This window comes from Salvelinus alpinus, chromosome 8 (genome assembly GCF_045679555.1).
Source record: "Salvelinus alpinus chromosome 8, SLU_Salpinus.1, whole genome shotgun sequence".
NCBI classification, from domain to species: domain Eukaryota; kingdom Metazoa; phylum Chordata; class Actinopteri; order Salmoniformes; family Salmonidae; genus Salvelinus; species Salvelinus alpinus.
Window position 1 is genome coordinate 34,304,345 of NC_092093.1, and position 24,894 is coordinate 34,329,238.

Consider the following 24,894-nt stretch of genomic DNA (forward strand, 5'->3'; position numbering starts at 1 on the left):
CGCAACGGTCAGCGTTTGAGCTGGCCACACTTGTTTTTATTTTTTTTATTCACAAAACATTTTGCACAAACGTTATGTCCTCGACGTGTGCAGTTTATTTATGGATGCAATTTTCAGACATTCACAGAAGTAGCAACAGCGTAACACAATTCTCATCCAAATCAGAAAATGTAGGCTACATCGGTCCTAGCGCTAACTGTGTAAATAGTGAGCTAACAAGCTCACTCTCAGCTGACAGAAACCATAATTCGTATTAACTGAAAGCATTTACTATTTACAATTAATCACATCACGGCTGAGCTTACCAATCATCGAAATAATTTAGTAAAACACTTTCTAAAAGTCGAAAGTAATCCGACGGTGGGTAGTTTGTGTGCCCCGCCATGTTTGTTTTTTCTGCATCAACCAAAGATAAGAAGAGGTGGTGACAAGATGAGTTGGATCTGTTTTCAGGATGCATGTTGAAGGCGAAGGGTGTGTGTGTCGTCTACTGTAATTCACTTCCCATCATTGACTTCCGGAAGTTTACTCGAAAGACGAGTGAACCGTCCCTTCACCTTGTTACAACATCTTCACCTTGTTATAACATCTTGCTAAAACATCTTTGGTCTGACAGGCGTTTGCATGACACCCAGAATGCATTGAATGATGTCAACAAACATGGCTCCACACATAATGGGTTAATATGGCTTAGCATTAGCTCATAATCAGTAAAACCTTCAAAAAAGCATTTTACACACGTGTCCATTACAATCTATGCAAGAATAAGAATACATTATTTGTCGTAAGTACTTGAAAAATTGGAATAAAACAGTAAATACATGAGTACCACACAAACCATTATGCGCCATACATACATATGGTGTACTACAGTACAAACGACATAACACGATATACAGAAACTATTAATAAGGCGCTTACTTTGATAGGAACGCACACATGTCCAAAGTTATTATTAGTAAGGAAAACGATAATGAAAGCAATGGGGCGCCAGCCAGAAAGTGCCAGTGGGAAAACGTTTTTGCAGGTTCTGTTCTGACTGGAGATGCACAAATGTCTGCATACTTGACCCGAGGAAACACTGGAGAAGTGTTTGGGCTCGCATCAAAGAGCAAGGTTTGTTCGTCTCATTGTAATGCCTCAAACTTCAATTGTCCACCACAATGAAATGGTCTACTTCTATGTGAATTATTGAGGAGGCGGAACACACTTCAATTCAAACTGTCAAATAAAACTTGTTTGAAAATAATTTGAAATTGACAAGTTGAAACACAGTATATAGATAATTAGCAGGCAGCATGCCTTGGTTTGAGGGTAGTGCGGGTTAACTGTCCTGTTTCGTAACAATCACATTTTGTGCAATCTCATATCATGCACATAAAAAAAAAACTCACACTGGGGAGAGTTGGAGATGTAAGGTTAAAGGTGATGGATAATATTTGAGTGGACAAAACATTAAGAACACCTTCCTAATATTGAGTTGCATCCCCCCTTTTGCCCTCAACAGCCCTCAATTTTCAATTCGTCAGGAAACTGTTGAGCTTGAAAAACCGGTGCGTCTGGCACCTACTATCATACCCCTTTCAAAGGAACTCAAATCTTTTGTCTTCTCTTAATTGTCTCAAGTCTTAAAAATGTTTTTTTAAGTGACATCAATAAGGGATCATAGCTTTCACCTATTTTTACCTGGTCAGTCTGTCATGGAAAGAGCAGGTGTTCTTAATGTTTTGTACACTCAGTGTATGTATTGTGAATAGAGCTGGCACAATTTCATTGTAAAAGATGCAACTTCGTCGTAGATTTTTTGTTATACAGAAATAACAAAACATGCCGAAAAGCTGCTATGTTGTTCAATGTAGCCAAGTCAAAAATCCCAACCTACGGTTCACAAATGCCCCCACGTAGGGAAATGGAGCCTGCAAGAAGAGCCTTGTGGCTGCAGGCTATTCGGTGTGGGAAATGTGGGTACGCGGTGTCCAAGTAGGCTACATGTAGCTGTGTGTGTGGAAAACATTTCAGCACAGGTAAGACATTTAACTTGTTTAGTACAGTCTGTTTGTAACTCCACTCACTACTTGTAGCTGTATAGTCCTTTTGTTTGTGTTAGTCTTAGCTAGCTTAACTTAGGGCTAGCGGGACACCTGTCGACAACTTCTGGTGAAATTGGAGGGCGCGCAATTCAAATAAATAATCATAAAAATCATGGATATTAAACAGTTAGGTACATACAAGTGTCTTATATCGGTTAAAAGCTTAAATTATTGTTAATCTAACTGCACTGTCCAATTTACAATAGGCTTTACAGCGAAAGCATGCCATGCGTTTGTTTGCGGACGGCGCCCCACAAATTTTTCCACCAGCACAGGCTTCATAAAATCACAAATAGCGATGAAATATTGACTTACTTTTTGAAAATCTTCCTCTGATTTGCAATCCAAAGGGTCCCAGCTACAACATGTAGTTTTGTTAGATAAAATTCTTCTTTATATCCCAAAAAGTCAGTTTAGTTGACGCCATCGATTTGAGTAATCCACTCGTTCAACATGCAGAGAAAGGAATCCAAAAAGCTACCGCTAAACTTTGTTAAAACAAGTCAAAATACGTTTCTATTTAATCGTCAGGTACCCTATAATGTAATTAAACTATAATATTTCATACGGAAAGAAGTATGTTCAATAGGGAAACGATATTAAAACCTTGAACAAAGACTGTTGACATCTAGTGGAAGCCATAGGAATTGCAATCTGGGAGCTGGATTTGGATATGCCCCTATACTTTATCCTTTGTAAGAGCATGGGCACTCAATTTTTTTTATAATAATTCTGGTTGGTTTTTCTTTTGGATTTTCTTTTATCATATCTATTGTGTTATAGTCTCATACATTATTTTTACATTTCTACAAACTTCAAAGTGTTTTCTATTCAGTGGTACCAATTTTATGCATACCCTGGCTTCTGGGCCTGAGTAAAACGCAGTTTACTTTGGGCACGCGAGTCAGGCGGAAATTCTGAAAAAAGGACCTTAGCCCTAACAAGTTTTAATGTTCTGGTCTGTAGCTAGCTAGCACTCACTCAAGTGGCTGCTAACATCGCCATGAAAAGGGGCACGAGGGAAGCCCTACAATATTATGTTTTTCGAAATAGTGAGAACGATAGGGAGCAGGTAATGTTGAAAAGTCATCTTTAGACATGTTGTACTTTTCTTAACCTCTTTGGGCTGCAGGAGCAGTATTGAGTAGCCTGGATAAAAGATGCCCATTTCAAACGGCCTCGTACTCAATTCTTGCTCGTACAATATGCATATTATTATTACTATTGGATAGAAAACACTCTCTAGTTTCTAAAACCGTTTGAATTATATCTGTGAGTAAAACAGAACTCATTTTGCAGCAAACTTCCTGATCAGGAAGTGTAAAATCTGAAAACGATGCTCTGTTCTAGGGCCTGCCTATAAATGGGCTTGATACGTATTAGTATACATGCACGTCATACACCTTCCACTAGATGTCAATAGGCAGTGAGAGAAGAAATGGAGTGTTTATCTTGGTCTGAGGTGGAATAAAAGCTCTTGGCATGACGTGACCCCCATTTCCTGTTTTCTGGAAAGCGCGAGAAGGAGCCTGGGATTGCCTTCTGGAAAGCTGTCGTTATAGACCACTAATATCTCCGGCTTTGATTTTATTTGATAAATATGACAATATCATCGTAAAGTATGTTTTTTCAATATAGTTTTATTAGATTATTGAAATTTATTCGGGACGTTAGGCGTGTTGCGTTGTGTGCCTTTGTTCAGGAAGGAGAGCTTGGCGCCACTTTGCTAGCTTTCCGTGCTAATTGACTGGAGAAGAGGACATTCTAAATCCAAACAACGATTGTTCTGGACAAAGGACCCCTTGTACAACATTCTGATGGAAGATCATCAAAAGTAGGACCCATTTTATGATGCTATTTTATATATCTGTCGAACATGTTGTACTAGTAGTTTGCGCCCAGATTTTGGGCACTCTCTCGCTATAACTAAGCTGGATGTCGTAATGAAGTTATTTTTAGAATTCTAACATGGCGATTGCATTAAGAACTACTGTATCTATCATTTCCTATACAACATGTATTTTTTAGTAATGTTTATGAATAGTTATTTGGTCAGAATATGTGAGTGTCAGAAAAATATCCGGACGTTGTGGGAAAAAGATGCTACGTTAGCACAATGTATAACCACTGATTTCAGCTCTAAATATGCACATTTTCGAACAAAACATAAGTGTATGTATAACCTGATGTTATAGGACTGTCATCTGATGAAGCTTATCAAGGTTAGTCAAAAATTATATATCTTTTGCTGGTTTGTTACGATCGCTAACTTTCGCTGCTGGTAAATGGCTTGTGTTTCTGGCTATTGTGGTAAGCTAATATAATGCTATATTGTGTTTTCGCTGTAAAACACTTAATAAATCGGAAATATTGGCTGGAATCACAAGATGCCTGTCTTTCATTTGCTGTACACCATGTATTTTTCAGAAATGTTTTATGATGAGTATTTAGGTATTTGACGTTGGTGTCTGTAATTACTCTGGCTGCTTCGGTGCTATTTCTGACGGTAGCTGTGATGGTAGCTGCAATGTAAAACTGATTTATAGCTCAAATATGCACATTTTTCGAACAAAACATAGATTTATTGAATAACATGTTATAAGACTGTCATCTGATGAAGTTGTTTCTTGGTTAGTTTGGTTGGTTCTTGGTTAGTTAGGTTGGTTTTGTGCATGCTACCTGTGCTGTGAAAAATGTCTGTCCTTTTTTGTATTTGGTGGTGAGCTAACATAAATATACGTGGTGTTTTCGCTGTAAAACATTTTAAAAATCGGACATGTTGGCTGTATTCACAAGATGTTTATCTTTCATATGCTGTATTGGACTTGTTAATGTGTGAAAGTTAAATATTTCAAAAAAATATATTTTGAATTTCGCATAAAGTGGCTGTTGAAGTGGCTGTTGTCATATTGTGCCCGGCTTTGGGCTTGCAGCCCAAAGAAGTTTTAAATGTACTTTTGTAATTGACTAAAACAAGCAGACGACAAGAAAATTGCGTTTGAAAGAGGTAAGGTTTTTGCTGTGAGCCAAAGGGGTAACCACAGGTTGTTTTCTTTAGGTAATTGTCTTTTTATCTTTTTCACAGGGAAAAAATTGCCTGCCTTTAACACCGTGTTTTGACAGATGCATTTTTTTCGTTGTATTGAAGATTCAGTGCAAGGATTATTGTTGTTGCAGATAAGCATTCAGAACCATTGTCATGTAGTTTAGCGTTGTCCCAGAGGAAAACAGCAGTGCAGTGTACTGGAGCTGTACACAGCACAGCAGCCTCTCCTTATTCGATGAACCTCATCACAATAATTTAGTTTTGCGCAGGAAGAGGATAGCATTACGTGTAATCCTGTTGAATAGATTGAGGTTTTCGCATCAGACATTTCATTGTTATTTCCTCCCTTGCTACCGGTGGAGTCTGAGGCTATTTATAGTAGTGCTGAGGTTTGATTGTTGGTTTTGAGTCAGGTAATCATAGCATAGTTGCTTAGTAGATTCTGCTGTGCCCTTTTTATAGTGGGATAGAGAGACAAATGGCTCTCCCCATTACTGCATGGTTTAGCGTAGCTGTTACTTTTGGACAGATTTTTGGCCAAGGTCCACTGTAAACCCCATACCACTGCAGCCTGCATCTCAAATCAGTCAGTCGTTTTCTTCTGTTTGATGATACATTTGGTGATGAAGTGTATGTGGACACCTCTTCAAATTAGTGGATTTGGCTATTGCTGATAGGTGTATAAAATTGAGCACGTCTAGGAGCAACAACGACTCAGCCGCGAAGTGGTAGGCCACACAAGCTCACAGGATGGGACCGCCGAGTGCTGTAGCGCGTAAAAATTGTCTGTCGGTTGCAGCATTCACTACCGAGTTCCAAACTTCCTCCGGAAGAAATGTCAGCACAAGAACGGTTCGTCGGGAGATTAATGAAATGGGTTTCCATGGCCGAGCAGCCGCACACAAGCCTCTTAATCACCATGCGCAATGCCAAGCGTCGGCTGGAGTGGTGTAAAGCTCGCCGCCATTGGACTCTGGAGCAGTGGAAACTAGAGGTCGACCGATTATGATTTTTCAATACCGATACCGATTATTGGAGGACAAAAAAAGCTGATACCGATTAATCGGGCGATTTTTATTTTTATTTTTTAAATTTAATATAGATATATATATCATACACACACACACACATTTTTGTAATAATGACAATTGCAACAATACTGAATGAACAATGAACACTTATTTTAACTTAATATAATACATAAATACACACACGCACACAGCTCTGAAGTGACAATGATACTGAAGAGTCTGCTTAGGAGACAAATACTCTCAACTGTTTGAATAAAAATTTAAGTTACCTGTGATGAATGTTGAAAACAAACTTTAATTTCTATATGCAGGAAATCCTATTATAATAATGGGCATGCTAAGAATTGACAACCTATTGCTAGTCATAATTCCCATGACACCTAGCAAAATCTGAAAAGCGGTTCCTTCATTTATTCCATAGGATATTTTTTGATTAATTTAAAATAAGGTCTGTGTTTCGTGTAGGCTTACATCACTGTGCCAATTTTATAACTGTGTAGATATCCATAGGACAAGGTAACTCTGATCAATATTGGCTAAATATAAGCGAAGATTTAAAAAAATTGTAGAGTGGATTTATGAAAATATGTTGACAAACGTTACCTTATCCTAGTGAGATTTACACGGGTATCAAAACGTCGAGGCGGTTTAAGCCTGCACGAAACACAGACCTTATTTGAAGTAGATCAAGACATTCTCTATGGAAGACATGAACGGTAAAATAACGAAGGAACCCCTTTCAAATTCAGCCGCAAGTTATTACAGGAATTATAACGCGGCGACTATTTCTCTCTAAACCATATACCTTTGACTAATCTGGATACTATCACCTCGAAAACAAAACGTTTATTCCGTTCCGTATTTTATCTAACGGGTGGCATCCATGAGTCTAAATATTCCTGTTACATTGCACAACCTTCAATGTTGTCATAATTACGTAAAGTTCTGGCAAATTAGTTCGCAAAGAGCCCAAACTGTTGCATATACCCTGACTCTGCGTGCAATGAACGCAAGAGAAATGAGAATGACACAATTTCACCTGGTTAATATTGCCTGCTAACCTGGATTTCTTTTAGCTAAATATGCAGGTTTAAAAATATATACTTGTGTATTGATTTTAAGAAAGGCATTGATGTTTATGGTTAAGTACACATTGGAGCAATGACAGTCATTGATTGATTGTTTTTTATAAGATAAGTTTAATGCTAGCTAGCAACTTACCTTAGCTTACTGCATTCGCTAACAGGCAGGCTCCTCGTGGAGTGCAATGTAATCAATGCAAGATTGGATCCCCCGAGCTGACAAGGTAAAAAATCTGTCGTTCTGCCTCGTTTCCTAGGCCGACATTGAAAATAAGAATGTGTTCTTAACTGACTTGCCTAGTTAAATAAAGATTAAATAAAGGTGGGGGGGAAAAAAACGGCAAATCGGCGCCCAAAAATACCGATTTCCGATTGTTATAAAAACTTGAAATCGGCCCCGATTTAATCGGCCATTCCGATTAATCGGTCGACCTCTAGTGGAAACGCTTTCTCAAGTGTGAATCACGCTTCACCATCTGGAAGTCCGACAGACGAATCTGGGTCTGGCGGATGCCGGGGGAACGCTACATGCCCAATGCGTAGTGCTAATTGTGAAGTTTGGTGGAGGAGGATTAATAGTCTGGGGTTGTTTTTCATGGTTCGGGCTAGACCCCTTGGTTCCAGTGCAGGGAAATCTTAACGCTACTGCATGCAATGACATTCTAGATGATTTTGTGCTTCCAACTTTGTGGCAACAGTTTGAGGAAGGCCCTTTCCTGTTTCAACATGACAATGCCGCCGTGCACAAAGCGAGGTCCAATGGTTTGTCGAGATCGGTTTGGAAGAACTTGACTGGCCTGCACAGCCCTGACCTCAACCTCGTCGAACACCTTTGGGATGAATTGGAACGCAGACTGCGAGCCAGACCTAATCGCCCGACCTCACTAATGCTCTTGTGGCTGAATGGAAGCAAGTCCCCTCAGCAATGTTCTAACATCTAGTGGAAAGCCTTCCCAGAAGAGTGGAGGCTGTTATAGCAGCAAAGAGGGGACCAACTCCATATTAACGGCCATGATTGTGGAATGCGATGTTCGACAAGCAGGTGTCCACATACTTTTGGTTATTTAGTGTAATGTATTATTGTTTCTCCAGCATAGCAGGTGAATTAGTGTTTCACTACATTGGACCATAGATCAAGTTCCCTAGTGTGTCATTTCCACGTTGTTACTCCCCCTCATTTCCTTTTGCCCTCAAGTTTATTTTAATTTGCCTACTAATGAGCCGTGGGATGATGAGAAATCGATAGCCTACATCCATATGTTTTTGAAGGCACCATTCCCTGCAGTGAATTCACACTAAATGGCCAATCTAAGAGAATTGCTGCTGGTGTCTTTTTTTAAAAGTCTGTTTGGTTTCTCACATGGGTTTGAATGATGTGGGCTATCTTCTGGTTTGGCTGTGGGTGGAATTGACTGTGTTGTCTGGAGCTGGGAGGTCATGGGAACTTGGGCCTGTGTTTGGTGGAGGGCTGGAGGCCCTCTCTCTCTGGCCCACAGGTGTTGGGTGGAGGGCTGCCCTCTCTCTCTCTCTGGCCCTCAGGTGCACGTAAAGCCCCTTTTTATATTTGGGAGTTTTGTGGTTTATACACTAAAGGGATAAGCGCTGGTGTTGAGGGGACCTTAACCGCTGACCTGGAAGTGATGGGTGGATGACCCCTGCCCAAGCCCCAGTCCCTCCCAACTTCTACCCCACCTGGCCGGGCTGGGGTAAAAGCAGGCTGCACGGCGGGTGCTCGTCTGGTGTTCTCGTCTAGTTCTCTGGAGCCCACCACGTCCACAAGCATGGCAGATTAGAGGGGGGTCCTGAGCCCCTCACAGATTAAACCTGTAGCATCTGCTGTCCCCCACAGACACGTGGCAAACCAATCCTGCCTGCAAACTCATAACCTAGTCATCATATCTTCCAGTTAGTCAGTCAGCGATCTCCAATAAGATCCACTCAGTATGATAGAGGGACCTTCTCTATTCATAATTACAAGTCAAGTGTTAAAGCTAGTTGGTCGCATTTGCTTAAGTCTATCTATTATGTTATTGATTCTGTCTCATTGGTTATTCATGTGTAGGCTAGTCATTTTCCCATCCTGGAGGCTAAGGGGTTTCACTGTGTGTGATTGAGAGTGTTTGTGGATCCCAGTGCAGCTGAACATGCGTTTTGAGATGGCTTGTGAATGGGCCCCAACACTAATTGCTGTTTGAACAGGGCCATCTTTGTTCACAGTTTCAGAATAGCTGAGGCATCAGTAAATGCCATTGTTGGGGAGTATTCAGCCAGAAGACAGTGGCATATTTATAACGAGGTGCAATGCCTACAGTATCTGGGAGCGTTTGGAAAATGGAGAACAACAAAGTGTTCCAGAGATTAACCTACATTTTTTGGGGAGAAGCAAAGCAAGCGCCCACACTAACCCTCAGTGGAAAACAATGACATGTTTCATGGAAGCACACTAGGGCCACTTCAGACATTCTCAACTGTCTCCCTTTGAAAGTTATTTATATTCTTCTCTCAAACATGTTGTTTAGGTCCTTATTTTATGCGACTTGAATTGAGAGTTAATGGAAATGCCAAATAGGGTAACTCTGAAAAATCAGACTGCACGACCGTAGTTCTCTCTCGATGTACTCCAAGGTGTTCTCTGAGACAGAGTGAATGGTGCTGGAGCTCTGTATCCCCTCTGTCACTATCTCTGGGGCCGTGTAGCAGCTGTTGGGCTAGGTTCCTTGTTCCTTGTCAACCATTTGCTTATTAGTGAAATCAGCAATTGGACAATATCTTTAAGTAAATTAACCATTCATTAATTAATGCAATTGCAGACAGAAGTTGACAACGGGAACATAGCGCGCATGTTTCCGAGTAAGTTCTGCAAAATAGGAAAGGGTCCAAGTTGCTTTAATATGCTTGCAGTCAACCCCTAGTGATGTTGCCTACGTCAACACCTTCTACTCATCAGACCAAGCCTATGCATATCCAGTTATACAAACTTGCAGGAGAGACAATAGTTCTAGTGTTTTCTTAGGGCTCAGCAGTAATTTTCCACTCCCCAAGTGGTATGTCTGACTAGTCTCTTATCTCTTTCACTCCCCTGCAGGGTTCTGTGTCTACGAATCTCTTTTAGCCTTGAGGTGCTTTCTCACAGACACCCTGTTTTGACTGCAATAACTCACACATCTCTCAGACCGTTTCTTATAAGAAGCAGAGACTAGAAAAGAACTGTGGAACAATATTAAACTTTATAATGCATATATATATTGCTAATCGGTAGTCCAGAACCCTATAGATGTATGAGGGAGGGGTCTTACAGCCCTCTCCTCTTCTATTAATACAACGTAAGCATAATACATAAATAGTTTGGTGCAGCCCTTATCATGACCCCAAAGTGACCCCCCCCCCCCCCCCCCCCCCAGACCAGGCCCCAGCCCATTAGGACCATTAGTGGGCCGTGGAGGTGTCTCTGGGAGACTGCAGCCTGTGCGGCGCGCCTCCCCCTTCTCTCCTCCTGGGGTCTGGGCTGCTGCCTGCAGGGTGAATCTACTGGTGGACTGGGCTGCTGCCTGCAGAGTGAATCCACTGGTGGACTGGGCTGCTGGTGGATCTGTCTGTGATCCAGATTGTCACGTGTGTTTTCAAGGCAGGGGATTTGGGCCAATGGGGGGGTTTTGTCAAGGTGCATTGGGGCACAAGTTGATAGTGTTTAGACTGTAGATATAGTTTCTGATGTAGCTAATCAATCAAACTCCTGACTCTGCCTGTATTGATCCTTTCTCTAGAATGCACCACTTTTGAGATGGATGGATCAGTGTACCGGAAAATAATATTGATACATATCTAAAGAAATCTATATCTCATTCTCTACTCAGAAGTACCAGTCGGAGAAGTAGAGTCCGAGAAACACAGTGCTCTCGTACTACCAAGCTACATAAAGCATGATTCTCATGCACTCTGACAAGGCCTTGCAGGTCCAGATATACTCTCTTCCTCAAACATTTTCCCTTGCTTTGTGAGTGCCTTGCAATAATGAGAGCGACGAAACCATAACAGTGGTGTGTGTGAACAAACAGTAATGGCGTCTGGGGCTCTGCAGCAACGTAGTCCTCTCTTCAGCCAGTGGTGTGGCTCTGTGCAGTACAAGGCTGCTTCTGCTGTGTTCTGCTTGACTACAGAGTCCTGCTGCATTTGTTCACCATCGGCTCAGCGCGGACGGACACGTACGAGTCTAATCTGCTAGAACAGCAGGGAGCTTTGGGGCTCCGGAAAGACCAGTCTCGCCATCACACGCGCTCGCGCACACACACACACAGCAGGTAGCCTAGCAGTTAGCTCGTTGAGACAGTAACCAAAAGGTCGCTAGTTTGAATCCCCGAGCCGACAAGGTGAAAATTGCTCCAGGGTTGCCATCTATAATGGCAGACCCTGGCCGTGACCCCTTATGCTATAAAAAAATATATCTAATTCACGTGTATGCATATAATACACATTGTAAATGTGTGAAATGGGACAAATATTAGCACCCACCAAATTACTGTTATAAACACCAACGTCCCTGTTATACAAAGGGTGTATGTGTTGTCTACCGTCCTTTCCCCTTGCTTCTCTCTATAGATTGTCTGCATGTGAATTTGATTCTTGCTGTTTTGTAGAGGTGGAGTGTTTCAGACAGATTTCTCTATAAGCCTATGGGAGATGATAAAACTGCGTCTGGATGTCCGGATTGTTGACTTCCAGCCATGGACAGACTGAGTCGAACACTCCCTTCTGTCTCTTTCTCCCAGCCTGTCCTCTCTCTCTCTCTCTCTCTCCCACCCTGTCTCTAATGTCCCAGTGATGGACCCCTCCCTCCTGATTGCAAAACAATGTTCAGACATCAGGAATGCTCCCATAAAGCCAAATGAGCAGAAACTGTTAGTGTTTTCTTGTAGATTCCCAGTGTTTGGCCAAATCCGTCATTTGTTTGGTAGTAAGACGATGTGTTCATTGGGTACCATTGTTGACTGTAGATTGATATTTGCTACCATCACCAGACCAGTTTGTTGTCTATGGTGCATGGGGGATCTGAAAAGGCTTTCTTTTGAGGTGTACCCCTCTAAGTGTCCTTATAGGAATCATGCTATAGAGATTCACTCATTAGCAGACAGCCCTGGCCTTTTGATTATTCCAACCTGCCTATTTCAATTAGGCTGCTGCCCAGCTCCCTGCTCCCGCCGAGCTCCCTGCTCCCAGCTCCACTTGGCCTGCTAATTAGTCCTCACTGGGTGGATTGTTGGTGGTGCCACCATGTTCCTCTCTGGGCTGGTTCACCTTGGTTCAGTAAGATGATTGAACATGGCACTGTATGCATCAACGGCTGCACTGCTGCAATATTCAACACACTTTCAGTGTGTTTTCAGGGCAACTCGCTAGCATTCATTTCAACTTGTTAAATATACCAAAGCATTACTTTTTCACATCCAGACCCTCACATACATATAATACCAAAAATGTTCCCCCCCAAGAAGATTTCTGCTACTGTACTCTATGCCCCAAAGATCCAAATACCGGTTGATCAGTCCTGTCAAAGCTTGGCATGCATAAGCAGATGTGTAGAGTATGTGTACACAAACACTGTCATAAAACGTAAGTGAACTCACTTGACCTGCTTGGCGTGTGACTGCAAATGAGGCAATGCTATTGCCGTGGCCTCCGCTCTGCATTGCTGAGGCAAAAGCTGACAGGGCAAAGCCCTTGTTCCTGAAGTGCCCTCTGTTAGCATGCTAATGACTGATCTAATTGACCTGCACTGTAGAGCGGGGCCAATGGAAGAATCCTAATGAGGCTAGCTAGTAGCTCGCTAGCGTCGTAGAAGTCTAGCTCTACCTCTATGACGACTGCCCCACCCTGCACTCCTCACCCAGGTAACCACAAGTTCGTTTTCATGGAGCATCAGCCCTCTGGAGGGAGCATCTCTCTCAACAGCACCGTTGGGCTTTGGGTGGTGTTTACCTTACCTCTAGTTGAGCCTAGCGTAATTAGCTGTGACTTTGAAGAGGCTGTCAGAGACCGTGTAAGCTTATATGGATGGACTGTATAAGACCTGGAAGTTTTTATGGTGCCTTTTGTCTGCGACTGCTTTTACAGCCGTCAATGAGATTACTTTGCTGTTCTCGTTCCATTGAGATGTAGCTGTCAAACATTTTTACTAGGAAGTATGTGACTTGCAGCAGGAGGCAGTAATTCCGATTTAGGACTTGTCTGCTTGTACTGCGGTCTCTCTCTGTCAGACACTGCTCAGGCTAGGGCACAGACAGTTTCATTGCATTTGCACTGAAATCCGAGCTTCAATTCGAAATGTCTGAAATCTCCCGCCTAATGGTCAAACGTATATATTTTTTTGCAGTGCTACCTGTTTGCTACTTAATGCACTCCAAAGCAATGGCTTCCGCATGATCAATAGTAAGCATGGGGGAAATCCATTTTGCTGTTTGCCTACAACCCTTAGTGACTTGACCAGCCAGTACTGAAGTGCTTTAGTAGAAGAAAGAGATGTCCCTGAACTGAATGTTGATCCTCCCCATCGGGCCTCTGTTTTCTAAACTGAGTTCCTGTCCTGATTGGTTAATATGTAGTGCAGAAGGGTGTGCCACGGGAGGAAAACGCAAGGTCATGTGTAAAGTGATTAATTTAAAGCCAAACAAAGGCAGCACCTTGGACACACATCTCAGAATCCACCTGGTGCCAAATCATGTGTCTCAGGGCCACACCCCTCTGGCTACTAGGATGTTGCAGCCTCCAAGCTGATAGACTGTTAGCAAAATACTTTCTTCTCTATCACTCTCTCACTCTACAGACGATCTGATGTAACAGTGTCTATTGTCGGGGAGCAGGGAGGGGGGGGCATTCAAAAAGCTTCACCAGTGTCCTTGGGAGTGACTGATAATACTAGCATACCTTAAATATCTCCGCTGTCCCAAGGAGGCGAAAATGCAGAGCTTTTTTTCTTTCCCTCTTCATCCCCCTCTGTCTAGAATGCAGTGTCGTTGTCCTTTGTGGACTTTTTCTGGTTATTGTCCCTCAGACCAAGGCAATGTGTTGCCCCGAGGAGGTAGTGTGGTAGTTCGCCCCCTTTGTCCACACTGCAATTCATCCCAAATAGCTCACTCATTCCAGCAATGTCAAAGGACCAATAATGCTCACGCAATCCATGGGGATTTTCCTGTAATGCCTATACTGTCTGGTTCTGCTGTGCAGGCGAATACAGGGCCAGTTGGAGAGAGCTGCCAAGCTGTCCCAAACGGCTGCATATCTGTCTGCCTGTCTGTCTGCAGGGCAAATGTCAGCTCACACCCAAGAGATGCCCTGGAGGAGTGCATTCTCTAGAGTTTTCTGACACTTTCCACACACAGCCATACAATTGTGGCATTCATGAGCCAGATAAATGAACCTCCACGTGAATTAACCCTGTCATAACGAACTGTGAAAGATGGAATATTGTTCACTAAATGAAATGCGTTTGGGAATGATGACAAATATATGGTAGATATATTTTTCTCCTTGTCCCATTATCTAAATAATCTGTCTCGCTGCTATTGTAGGTTGTGTTTTTTTAATTTTTATGTCCACTGTTCTTTATAATTGATGATTAGTGACATGGTTTTCATGCTCTTCTCTTTGTTCTTCCCTCTCTGCAGAAACGGGCGAAAGGCCAGTACCTGTTCTTTAAAGTGTATGAAGTCCTGAACCTACTGGAGAAGGACTACTTTGGGTTGAGTTACAAAGACAACTCTGACCAGACGGTAAAGTCATTGTGTTTTTAACCACATTCTTCTACAGTGAGATCTGAAGCCCTGCTTTAAAAGAAGAGACTGGCTTTTTCAGAACAGGAAAGAAATTAGAAATGCAAACCTATCTTCTACTCAGATCCACTTTTGGGGGAATGTTTTGTTTCTAAAGTAGCAGTACTTCTAGGCCTAACTACACTGAACAAAAATATAAACGCAACATGCAACAATTTCAATAAGGAAATCAGTCAATTTAAATAAATTCATTAGGCCCTAATCTATGGATTTCACATGACTAGGAATACAGATATGCATCTGTTGGTTCCAGATATCGTAAAAAAAGGTAGGGGTGTGGATCAGAAAACCAGTCAGTATCTGGTATGATCACCATTTGCCTCATGCAGCACGACACATGTGCTTCGCGTGGAGTTGATTGTGGCCTGTGGAAAGTTGTCCCACTCCTCTTCAATGGCTGTGCCAAGTTGCTGGATATTGGCAGGAACTGGAACACGCTGTCGTACACGTCGATCCAGAGCATCTCAAACATGCTCAATGGGTGACATGTCTGGTGAGTATGCAGGCCATGGAAGAACTGGGACATTTTCAGCTTCCAGGAATTGTGTACAGATCCTTGCAACATGGGGCCGTGCATTATAATGCTGAAACATGAGGTGATGGCGGCGGATGAATGGCACGTCAATGGGCATCAGGATCTCGTCTCGGTATCTCTGTGCATTCAAATTGCCATCGGTAAAATACAATTGTGTTCGCTGTCCTTATCTTATGCCTGCCCATACCATAACCCCACCGCCACCATGGGGCACTCTGTGCACAACGTTGACGTCAGCAAACCACTTGCCCACACGACGCCATTAGTTGAAACTGGGGTTCATCCGTGAAGAGCGTAGTTCTCCAGTTTGCCAGTGTCCATTGAAGGTGAGCATTTGCCCACTGAAGTCGATTATGACACCATACTGCATGCAGTCAGGTCAAGAACCTGGTGAGGATGACAAGCACGCAGATGAGCTTCCCTGAGATGGTTTCTGACAGTTTGTGCAGAAATTCTTTAGTTTTGCAAACCCACAGTTTCATCAGCTGTCCGAGTGGCTGGTCTCAGACGATCCCACAGGTGAAGAATCCGGTTGTGGAGGTCCTGGGCTGGCGTGGTTACACGTGGTCTGCGGTTGTAAGGCCGGTTGGACATACTGCCAAATTCTTTAAAACGACGTTGGAGATGGCTTATGGTATAGGAATTAACATAAAATTCTCTGGCACAGCTTTGGTGGACATTCCTGCAGTCAACATGCCAATTGCACGCTCCCTCAAAACTTCTGTGGCATTGTGTTGTGTGACAACATTTTAGTGGCCTTTTATTGTCCCCAGCACAAGGTGCACCTGTGTAATGATCATGCTGTTTAATCAGCTTCTTGATATGCCACAACTGTCAGGTGGCTAGATTATTTTAGAGAAATGCTCACGAACAGGGATGTAAACAAATTTGTGTATAGGATTTGAGAGAAATAAGCTTTTTGTGTGTGGGAAATTTCTGGGATAATTTATTTCAGCTCATGAAACATGGGACCAACACTTTACACGTTGCGTTTATATTTTTGTTCAGTGTAGTTACTTCCTAAAATGTATCATATAATAACCTCTCCCAATAGCACAGATGTTTTTGCGTTTTATGTCCTCAAACTTTTTTATATCGTTCCTCAATTGTATAATTAGCTACACTTTTATTCTGCTACAAAAGTTACAATGACTAACGGTTTGACCGCATAATATCCCTCTCGTGATCAATATGAGCCGTTTAGACATTCGAAACGGTTTAGCGGGCCTGATGGACCATATAATTGATCGTTTAAAAGGACGTTTTAACAAAGGCCTGAATGAACCAACAGTGATTCATAAAAGTCAGATGGATGATAAAGTACTTCCCTGTGTGCTAAGGCCAGCCCATCCTCACAGGAATGTCTGAAGTGTGCAGTTAACCTCCAGAGAACCCAGATATGCTTCCAGGGAATAACATCAGTTATTTCCCAGATCTGTGTCAACACAGTTTATTGGGATGCGCTCTAAGACCGACGAGGTTCCGCTCACAAACTTCAGTCCAGAATGACTCTGCCTTGCTCTGCTCTCGCCCCCTGCCAACCAAGCAGGCCTGCTTCACAGACCCATATCCTTCTCTCACATTGCCTGCCTGTATTCTTATGGCTTTGGTCCCGTACTTTAAAGTCTCCCCTGCACACTCTAACTGGAGCTTAATGACACAGAGTCAACACACTCCACAGTCTGTCTGCAGGCTCAACATCAGTCATTGAGGGTGACTGTTTGGAGAGAGATCAGCATATTTGCGGTGGGGCTGCATGCAGTTTTGTTCCACGTTGACACTGGAAACTGCAGGCTAGCCAGGGGGGTGGCGGGAAGAGGCTGTATAATATAGGCTAGTGTAGTGGAATGGGTTTTCATCGTGTGTGTGTTTTTATATGGAAGTGGCACACAGAAGTTGAGGGATCAGACCAGTAATGACAACCATGGATAGTTTTGTTGTCTGGATTGATGCTAAATGTACAGTTATTATTTTTTTTTGTGCTTTTTACAGCAGCTCTGTGCCTAATGCGTCCTTCTGTCTTGTTTTTGATGACGCTCGTCTTGACATACCTGATCTCCTACAGTACTTACATGAGAAATGGCACAGTGTTCTATGTTTTAGATGCCTAGTAGTTATTTGCAATATGGACGCTTTCACAATCAAAATCCCACCTGCATTTGTCTAACATGAGTTACCAATCACCATGGTTACTCAACAGGGAAACTATGAAGTCTGTTGTTAGTTAACTGCTAGAAGTCTGATACTGTGTGGTTTGAAGTGCTGCATGCTTGTTGAAACCAAAACGAGTAGCTCCTTTGTTTCTCTTTTATAGTGCTGGCTGGACCCTACAAAGGAGATCAAACGTCAGATCCGCAGTAAGTTGTGTTTTTTAACCTCTTGAAACCCATTTCTGTATGAGGTTTCTCATTAAGTAACAGGGCCACCATGGTACTCCCTAATTGGCTTTACTGTACATACCAACCTAATGAAAGGCTTCCACACTATACCCTGTTATTTCACCCACCATTCTCTCCCCTTTCACTGTACGCTCTATTCCGATAGCCCTAATAGCTAATGTAACTGTTGATATTTACTAGATCTTTTGCAGAGACACATATATATTTTTTCTGGAGTGAGATGCTCTTTTCGCATCTGGACATTGGATTGCAGTAGTTCTGGATGGGGCTGGGGGGAATGTGTTGGGGATTATGTGTGTTGGGTGGAGGGAGGCTGCGCTCTGCTGAACCTCTGGGCAGAGAGAAGGGAAGGGGGACGCTCGCCACCCCACCCCCAGTCTGATACTCCCAGAGCACTTAGCTTCCAGTAACACCGGCCAGACGTTTGCACATAGTTACACCCCCGAGGGAATTCAATATGTAGCGATGGGAACAGCGGCTCCGAGCGGAGGTACTTTCTGTCCAGGGATGCGTTAAAAGTGTAACACGCCGTGCAGTACAGCCCCAGTGGCCTGCAACAGGCCTCTTCTGTTCCACCGACTCTTACAGTGGTCATTCTACCTGGCTGTCCAAGAGCCAAACCTATACCAATTTTCTAGCCTTATCGCTCAGTCTTGTTTGGACTGGTTCAACACCTTGTGTCATTGAGTGAGAAACAGACATATACTAAACAGACATAAACTGTTAGCCACAGTTTGCTCCCTTCGAGATAAATTCAAAATATCTGGAGCGCTGGCTGATAAGGGAGGCCACCGTTAGACTGACTTGACTGATTCAGATCAGTAGGCAGGCGGAGTTCACAGTCAGGCCTGCAACTGAAATCACTAGTGGTTTATGTTACTAACTCACATGTCACTGACAGTGGGATCCAGTGAAATCATAGATATTGGCGCACTCCATTTTCTTTAGCATATGAAATGAATCGCGCTTCATTAAGATAATGGCCTGTGCTGTGCTCTCGCTGGTTGGGGTTTGAGCGCTCTCTCCGCAGAGAGATGGAAAGACTTGGAGCGCAGCAGTGCAGAGGAAATTGCCCTGACATGAAGTCATCTTCTCTGGGATAGAATTTTGTGCAGCTTGACTATGGACATGATGTCACCAATGTGTGCGTGGGTGGAGGTAACGTGCGAGAGAGACAGGACGATGGAGAAGCTTTGTATTTGTTTCACTTATTGAACCTATTGTGTAGGATTTCAGACCAGAGGTGTATGGCTGGTGGATATCATTCTATGATATGATACTCCCATTTCATTTAAGGTGCCTGTTTACCCTGTAATAGTGTTCAATGGTGTGTGTGTGTGTGTGACTGAGGAATGGAGGCCGTCACATGACATGAATTGAGGACTCTGGTCGGACCCACTTATCTGCAGCCTGTGACTCTGACTGGAACGTTTCAAGGATAATTGAAAAACGAGGCAGAGAGGAGGGGGAGACTGAAATCCACTGTGTCTCTGTCACACCACCACGGTTGACTTTTTGGATGGTCATCTTTGGAAAAACAGTTACTTTCTATGAGTCTGCCTATGAATGCTCACTGGGGAAATTACCCTGATTTCCAAAGCTGCTTCTGTGTGCTAGATAACACCAGCTTTTTTTTCTTTTCTCGATATTCGTCCTCTTTCACACCTGGAATACTACACTTAATGGGATCATTGAAGCTACTGTTCTGCAAAGTTTTCCTGCCGCACAGACCCACCAGAAAAACACAATGTTCCTGGACAGATCAAGTGGTATTAGGCCCTCGGATTGAGACAGTCATGTGATTAGAGCTTCCCCCTCCCAGTAGCACCAGTGAATGAACCCTCCCCTCATTGATTGTGAAGGGTGATCGTCCAGACATGTGACTTGTTCTGAGCCAGCTGCCTCGCATTCCAGTGTATCAGTCTTTAATTTGCCCCCGAGCTTCCTCAAATGGTCACTGACCTCCTCCGCTCAGTCCGGCTGAAGGACAACGGCCACAATATGACTACTGTTGGAACAGTGCCGCTGGGGTTAGAGGAATTTTTGGAATTCCTCTAACATATTTGACATCCTGTATCTCATGGCCAAGCTAAGCATGGGTGAATTCGGCATGGTTTTCCTTCGCATGTCTTGTGGGAAAATAAAGTAAGCATTTTTTTTTTGTATGATTTTCTTTGACTTCTCAGTTGTTCAGACTTTCTGAATTCCTTCCCATTTTCACCACACAGTCAATGGAATTGTTTGCTTGCCTGGCTTTTCGTCCCAACGTTCACTCTCACATGGCCTTGGGATTCTGGGAAGGATGAAAAGCAGAGCCCTTCGTTGCTGCAGTAAAAGAAAAGGTCCCCCTGGGATCACTTCATAATTACTCTGTTCCAGCATACTGTCCAGGCGAGACCAGGGACACTCACTCGCCTGCATCTAAACAGAAAGGACATTACTATCTCTCTCCACTGATGAGCAGCACCTCCGCTGGGAGGTTTTCATTATTTCATTATCCCTTTTCTGCATAGAAATCCATAATTCCTAATACGTTTCAGACCGTACATTTCAGGGAAAGACCATTAAGTCTGTTATGTCAGGACACGGTTGACATTTGTTTTCAATTAAGCCGTTGTGTAACGTCCCTCGCCCAGATGAAAGAGGGAGAGAGACTGTCGTCATCATCATCCATCTCTTCTCTCCCTGGGTGTAATCAGGCTAGCGCTAGCCCATACCTCTCTCGCTCTCTCGCTCTCCGCTAGCGGTTGCTAGGTGACAGCCAGCCCTAGCCTAATGCTGACGAAGCTTTAGGCATCGCCACATCAAGCCAGTGGTCTATGACTGGACACGCGCGCGCACAGAAATGAGGCGATAGTGTGTATTAGCACTGCTCATCCTGTCTCATCTCACATGGCGCTCTCGAATCGCTGAAAACAGGAATTGGTAGGTAAACATGGAGCCTTGCAAAGGGCTCTTAAGCCCATCTGACCCCAACACAAGTAGTCTCTCTAAAACGTAGGCTACTACTAGAAAGTGCGTTGCTTACGTAAAAGTTACTCCGTGTCATGATTAAGTGTCAAGGATTTGAGTTTTAATTGTTTTATTAACCCATCCACCACCCCCCTTCTTTGGAGCACACATATTTTTTTGTATAGACTTTTCTTTAATACATGTATATACATATCACACTTTACATATACATTTTCCATACATGGTACTTTTATATACAGCAGTCGCAACAATAATTCATTACCGAACATGAGCTCTTTAATCCCACCTCACAGCCACTCTCAGCCCATCACAACTATCACCGTAGACCACCCTGTTTGGTATGTGCCATATGTTTTCCAATTGTGAAGTTGATTGAAACCGTTTGAGAGTTGTTGAACGTGTTTTTCTGAAATGTACTGTGTTCTCCGCTAGCTGGTTGAACCTAAATCCAGCCTTTTTCTACTGATTTTTAAATCCCCTCAGTGTGTCCAATGATGAATACCCAAAACAGAGTGTGAGCGGTATGTTGAAAGGCCCTGTTTCTGTTCTGCTATTTTGGATGAGTCTCTTTGCACCACGGTACAGGACCAAATCAAAATTCCTCTCACCAGGTCTTTCCAGGCTTGACAAAACTCCACTTCAAAGAGAAGATTGTATACTCCTCGCGGCGTCTCTCCTTTTCAAAACCCATTGGAGGAGAAGACCGAGGTCCCGCCCCTCTGACCTTCTCCTCCAATGGGTTTTGAAAAGGAGACGAGGAGAGAGGAATGCCAGGAGTATGCAATTCAGATCTTCCCAAAGCCTCTCCTCACGGGTCTTAGCTGTTGTGTAATTGCTTGCAGCTGCTACATCCTTCCCAATGTGTCGTCTTGTTCTCTTTCTATCTCTCTGCCCGTCTCTTTTTCCTCTCCTTCTTTCCCCCCGTTCTCTGATTCCCTCTTCTCCACCACTATATATATATATATATATATATATATATATATATATATATATATATATATATATATATATATATATATATATATATATATATATATATATATATATATATATATATATATATATATATATATATATATATATATATATATACACACACACACCTACCTTACGGACAGTCGATGAGCACAGCTGTTGGGGCTGTGCCACTTCTTTTAGCAGCGTGTGTGTTCTTAGCACATCTGGTTCTTAGCACATCTGGCCTGGCATGCCGCCATCGCTTGTTTTTTCCGTGTTGGTTATTTTACACTAAATGCATAATTTCCTTCCTCTACATACAAACGCTCACCCAAACGAATTAGCTGAAGTCGGTTCGTCTTTGTTTGAACACACGCGGCCTGGCCTTATGGCTTAGAAATAATGATCATGTGTTATGACGATATAGATCAAGTATTTCCTTTCACTCTTTTGATCAGATGATCCCCTGTTCTTTCTGTTCCGTTTCCACAGATGCCACCTGGCAGTTTGTGTTCAATGTCAAGTTCTACCCTCCTGATCCATCCCAGCTGACCGAGGATATTACCAGGTATTGTACTGTCCCTTTCATCAGGAAACAAAGAGGTCAACGACACACACCACATCTGTTCGTCCCCACTCCTTCAATTGTACATTTTGAATGTTTGGCTTTATTGTGTTAGTCATAAAGCAAAAAATGATCTGCCCAGTCGCGCAAACAAATCATGTTTTTATACCACACAGGTGGACCGGAGCAGTCTCAAACCTACAGTCTGTTAATACTTTGCGTTCACACTATTTGGACATCTTTCCAGACTATTTTGTACACAGGCTTTATGGGGGAAATGTAAATACATGTATTGTTATGGTATGTACAGTACATGCTATTGATTTTCAGACAGCATGCACATACAGAATGTACATGCAGAATGTAGCTAAACACACACACACACACACACACACACACACACACACACACACACACACACACACACACGCAAGCACTGTTATTCAATGTACAACTGGTCTATATAACCTAGTCCAGATACAGTAAAGGCAAGTCCATTGCTGTACAGTAGTTGTACACTGCAGCAGCAACTGGTTGATGAGGTCAGAAGAGCAAAACACTGAGGGGAGGGGGCGGTGGGCATCCACTGAGTGTTCAATGTCCATGTGTTCCCCCCTAGCTTCCCAGTGTCTAATCATTCCCTGATCCGAGCCCTCAGCCGGTGCACTCCCATCACTGAGCCGCTGCCTAAACTAGCGTAGAAATGTCCTCTTTGATCGGCGCTTGTCAAAAGGTTGCAGTAATATCCAGTGCAGTGGAGCGGTCTTCAGCCTCAAGAGTTTCAGCCCAGGGCCAAGGTCACAGGCAGTATGCTATTTCTGCTTCTCTGAGTCTGCAGGCTGCACACCGTGAGAGGGGGGAAAAAGGTTGGCGTGCGTGGAGATGGTTACCTGTGACGTTGGCCATGGGGCTGTTCTGACACTAAACTCTTGAGGCTGAAGACCACTGCACTGGATATTGCTGCAACCTTTTGCTATTTCTGTATGTTATTTCTGCTTCTCTGAGTCTGCAGGCTGCTGCACTACTGTGACGTACAGGAAAACACCCTCCCCCACCTAACCCACAGTTTTTACATGAGTGTTGTGTCAGAACTGAAGTAGTGGGCTAGTGTCAGGAGAAATGTACAGACCAGAATTACAACCTGTGTTTCATGCCTCAATGTGGTTATGGACTGTGACTCTCTCCCTCCACCTTTCCTCATCATCCCATCTCTCTCTTCTCTCCGTCTCCCTGTAGATATCTCCTGTGCCTTCAGCTCCGGCAGGACATAGTGTCGGGGCGTCTGCCCTGCTCCTTCGTCACCCACTCCCTGCTGGGTTCCTACGCCCTGCAGGCCGAGCTGGGAGATCATGACTCCGGCGAGCACCGCCTCGACTACATCAGCGACTTCCAGTTCGCCCCCTCACAGACCAAGGAGATGGAGGAGAAGGTGGTGGAGCTCCACAAAACTCACAGGTCAGGGCCGTGTGGGGTTAAAGGGTATAGTTCAGCGATCACATCCCTTTTAAATTAACAAACGAGCACGTGACAATGACACTGAGTCATAGTTTTAGGGGAGATTAAATATTATAGCTAAAGGGGCCTCTTTAAAACCTAGGACTGGGGAGAGACACCTGTGTAGAAATTAGTTGGAAATGACCCGTGGACTTTACAGGTACTGTGATCATTATCATACTTTGAGTTCCCCGTTTTCAGGACCTGCCACTTCAGATCATTCACTTGAACTCTTCACCTCTGTGTTTGTTTACAATAGATTGTTTGTTTTGTCTACTTTTCTAGGGGGATGACTCCTGCTCAAGCAGATGCCCAGTTCTTAGAAAACGCTAAGAAGTTGTCGATGTACGGTGTGGATCTCCACCACGCCAAGGTGCCTAGCTGCCACACGAAGTGGTTTTGAAATGTCCAATTCAACCAGAAATGATGTTTAAGAAATAATTCCTGTATTTATTTTAGGGGAAATGTGAGGAAAAACATTTTGACGTTTATAAAATGCCCTGCGATGAGAAAATGTGAAGCTGATAACGGTAAGAAAGGTGAATGAACTGTAAGCTGTAGTGTGGCATAGCCTGCTGGTCAGTATCCAAACTTAGTCATTAGTCCCAGGAACTGTTCTACTATGCTTCATTCGTTGTGTATGGAGGTCTGGAATAAACGCCTGTGAGAGCACACATGACTCAGGGAGGCTCCTTTGATGTGGTGTGCAGTGAGGGGAAGAGAGGGCGCCGGAAAACACAAAGCCAAAAAGAGAGCCGGCCCTACCACCGCATCAGCTGTACAAACACATGTGGTTGATTGGAGCCGGAGCTCTTTTCACTGGGCCGTCGACATGGGGACAGCCCCGTGGAATGAGCCCTTTTCTCTCCACGTGGACTCGACATGGGTTGAAAATACTC

General features: G+C 43.4%; 1 protein-coding gene across 27 annotated transcripts in view; it reads left to right on the top strand.

Annotated features, from left to right (window-relative positions):
* Positions 1 to 24,894, top strand: part of LOC139583012 (protein 4.1-like) — a 97,503-nt gene that overhangs the window by 49,281 nt on the left and 23,328 nt on the right. For all 27 annotated transcript variants that reach the window (XR_011676468.1, XM_071413644.1, XM_071413627.1 and 24 more), the window contains 5 exons: positions 14,908 to 15,012; positions 17,922 to 17,964; positions 22,429 to 22,504; positions 23,738 to 23,956; positions 24,281 to 24,368. Coding sequence is in view for 26 of the 27 variants with exons in the window: in XM_071413644.1 (XP_071269745.1) it covers positions 14,908 to 15,012; positions 17,922 to 17,964; positions 22,429 to 22,504; positions 23,738 to 23,956; positions 24,281 to 24,368 (531 nt within the window). In the remaining variant the exon portion in view is untranslated. The remainder of the gene's footprint in view (positions 1 to 14,907; positions 15,013 to 17,921; positions 17,965 to 22,428; positions 22,505 to 23,737; positions 23,957 to 24,280; positions 24,369 to 24,894) is intronic.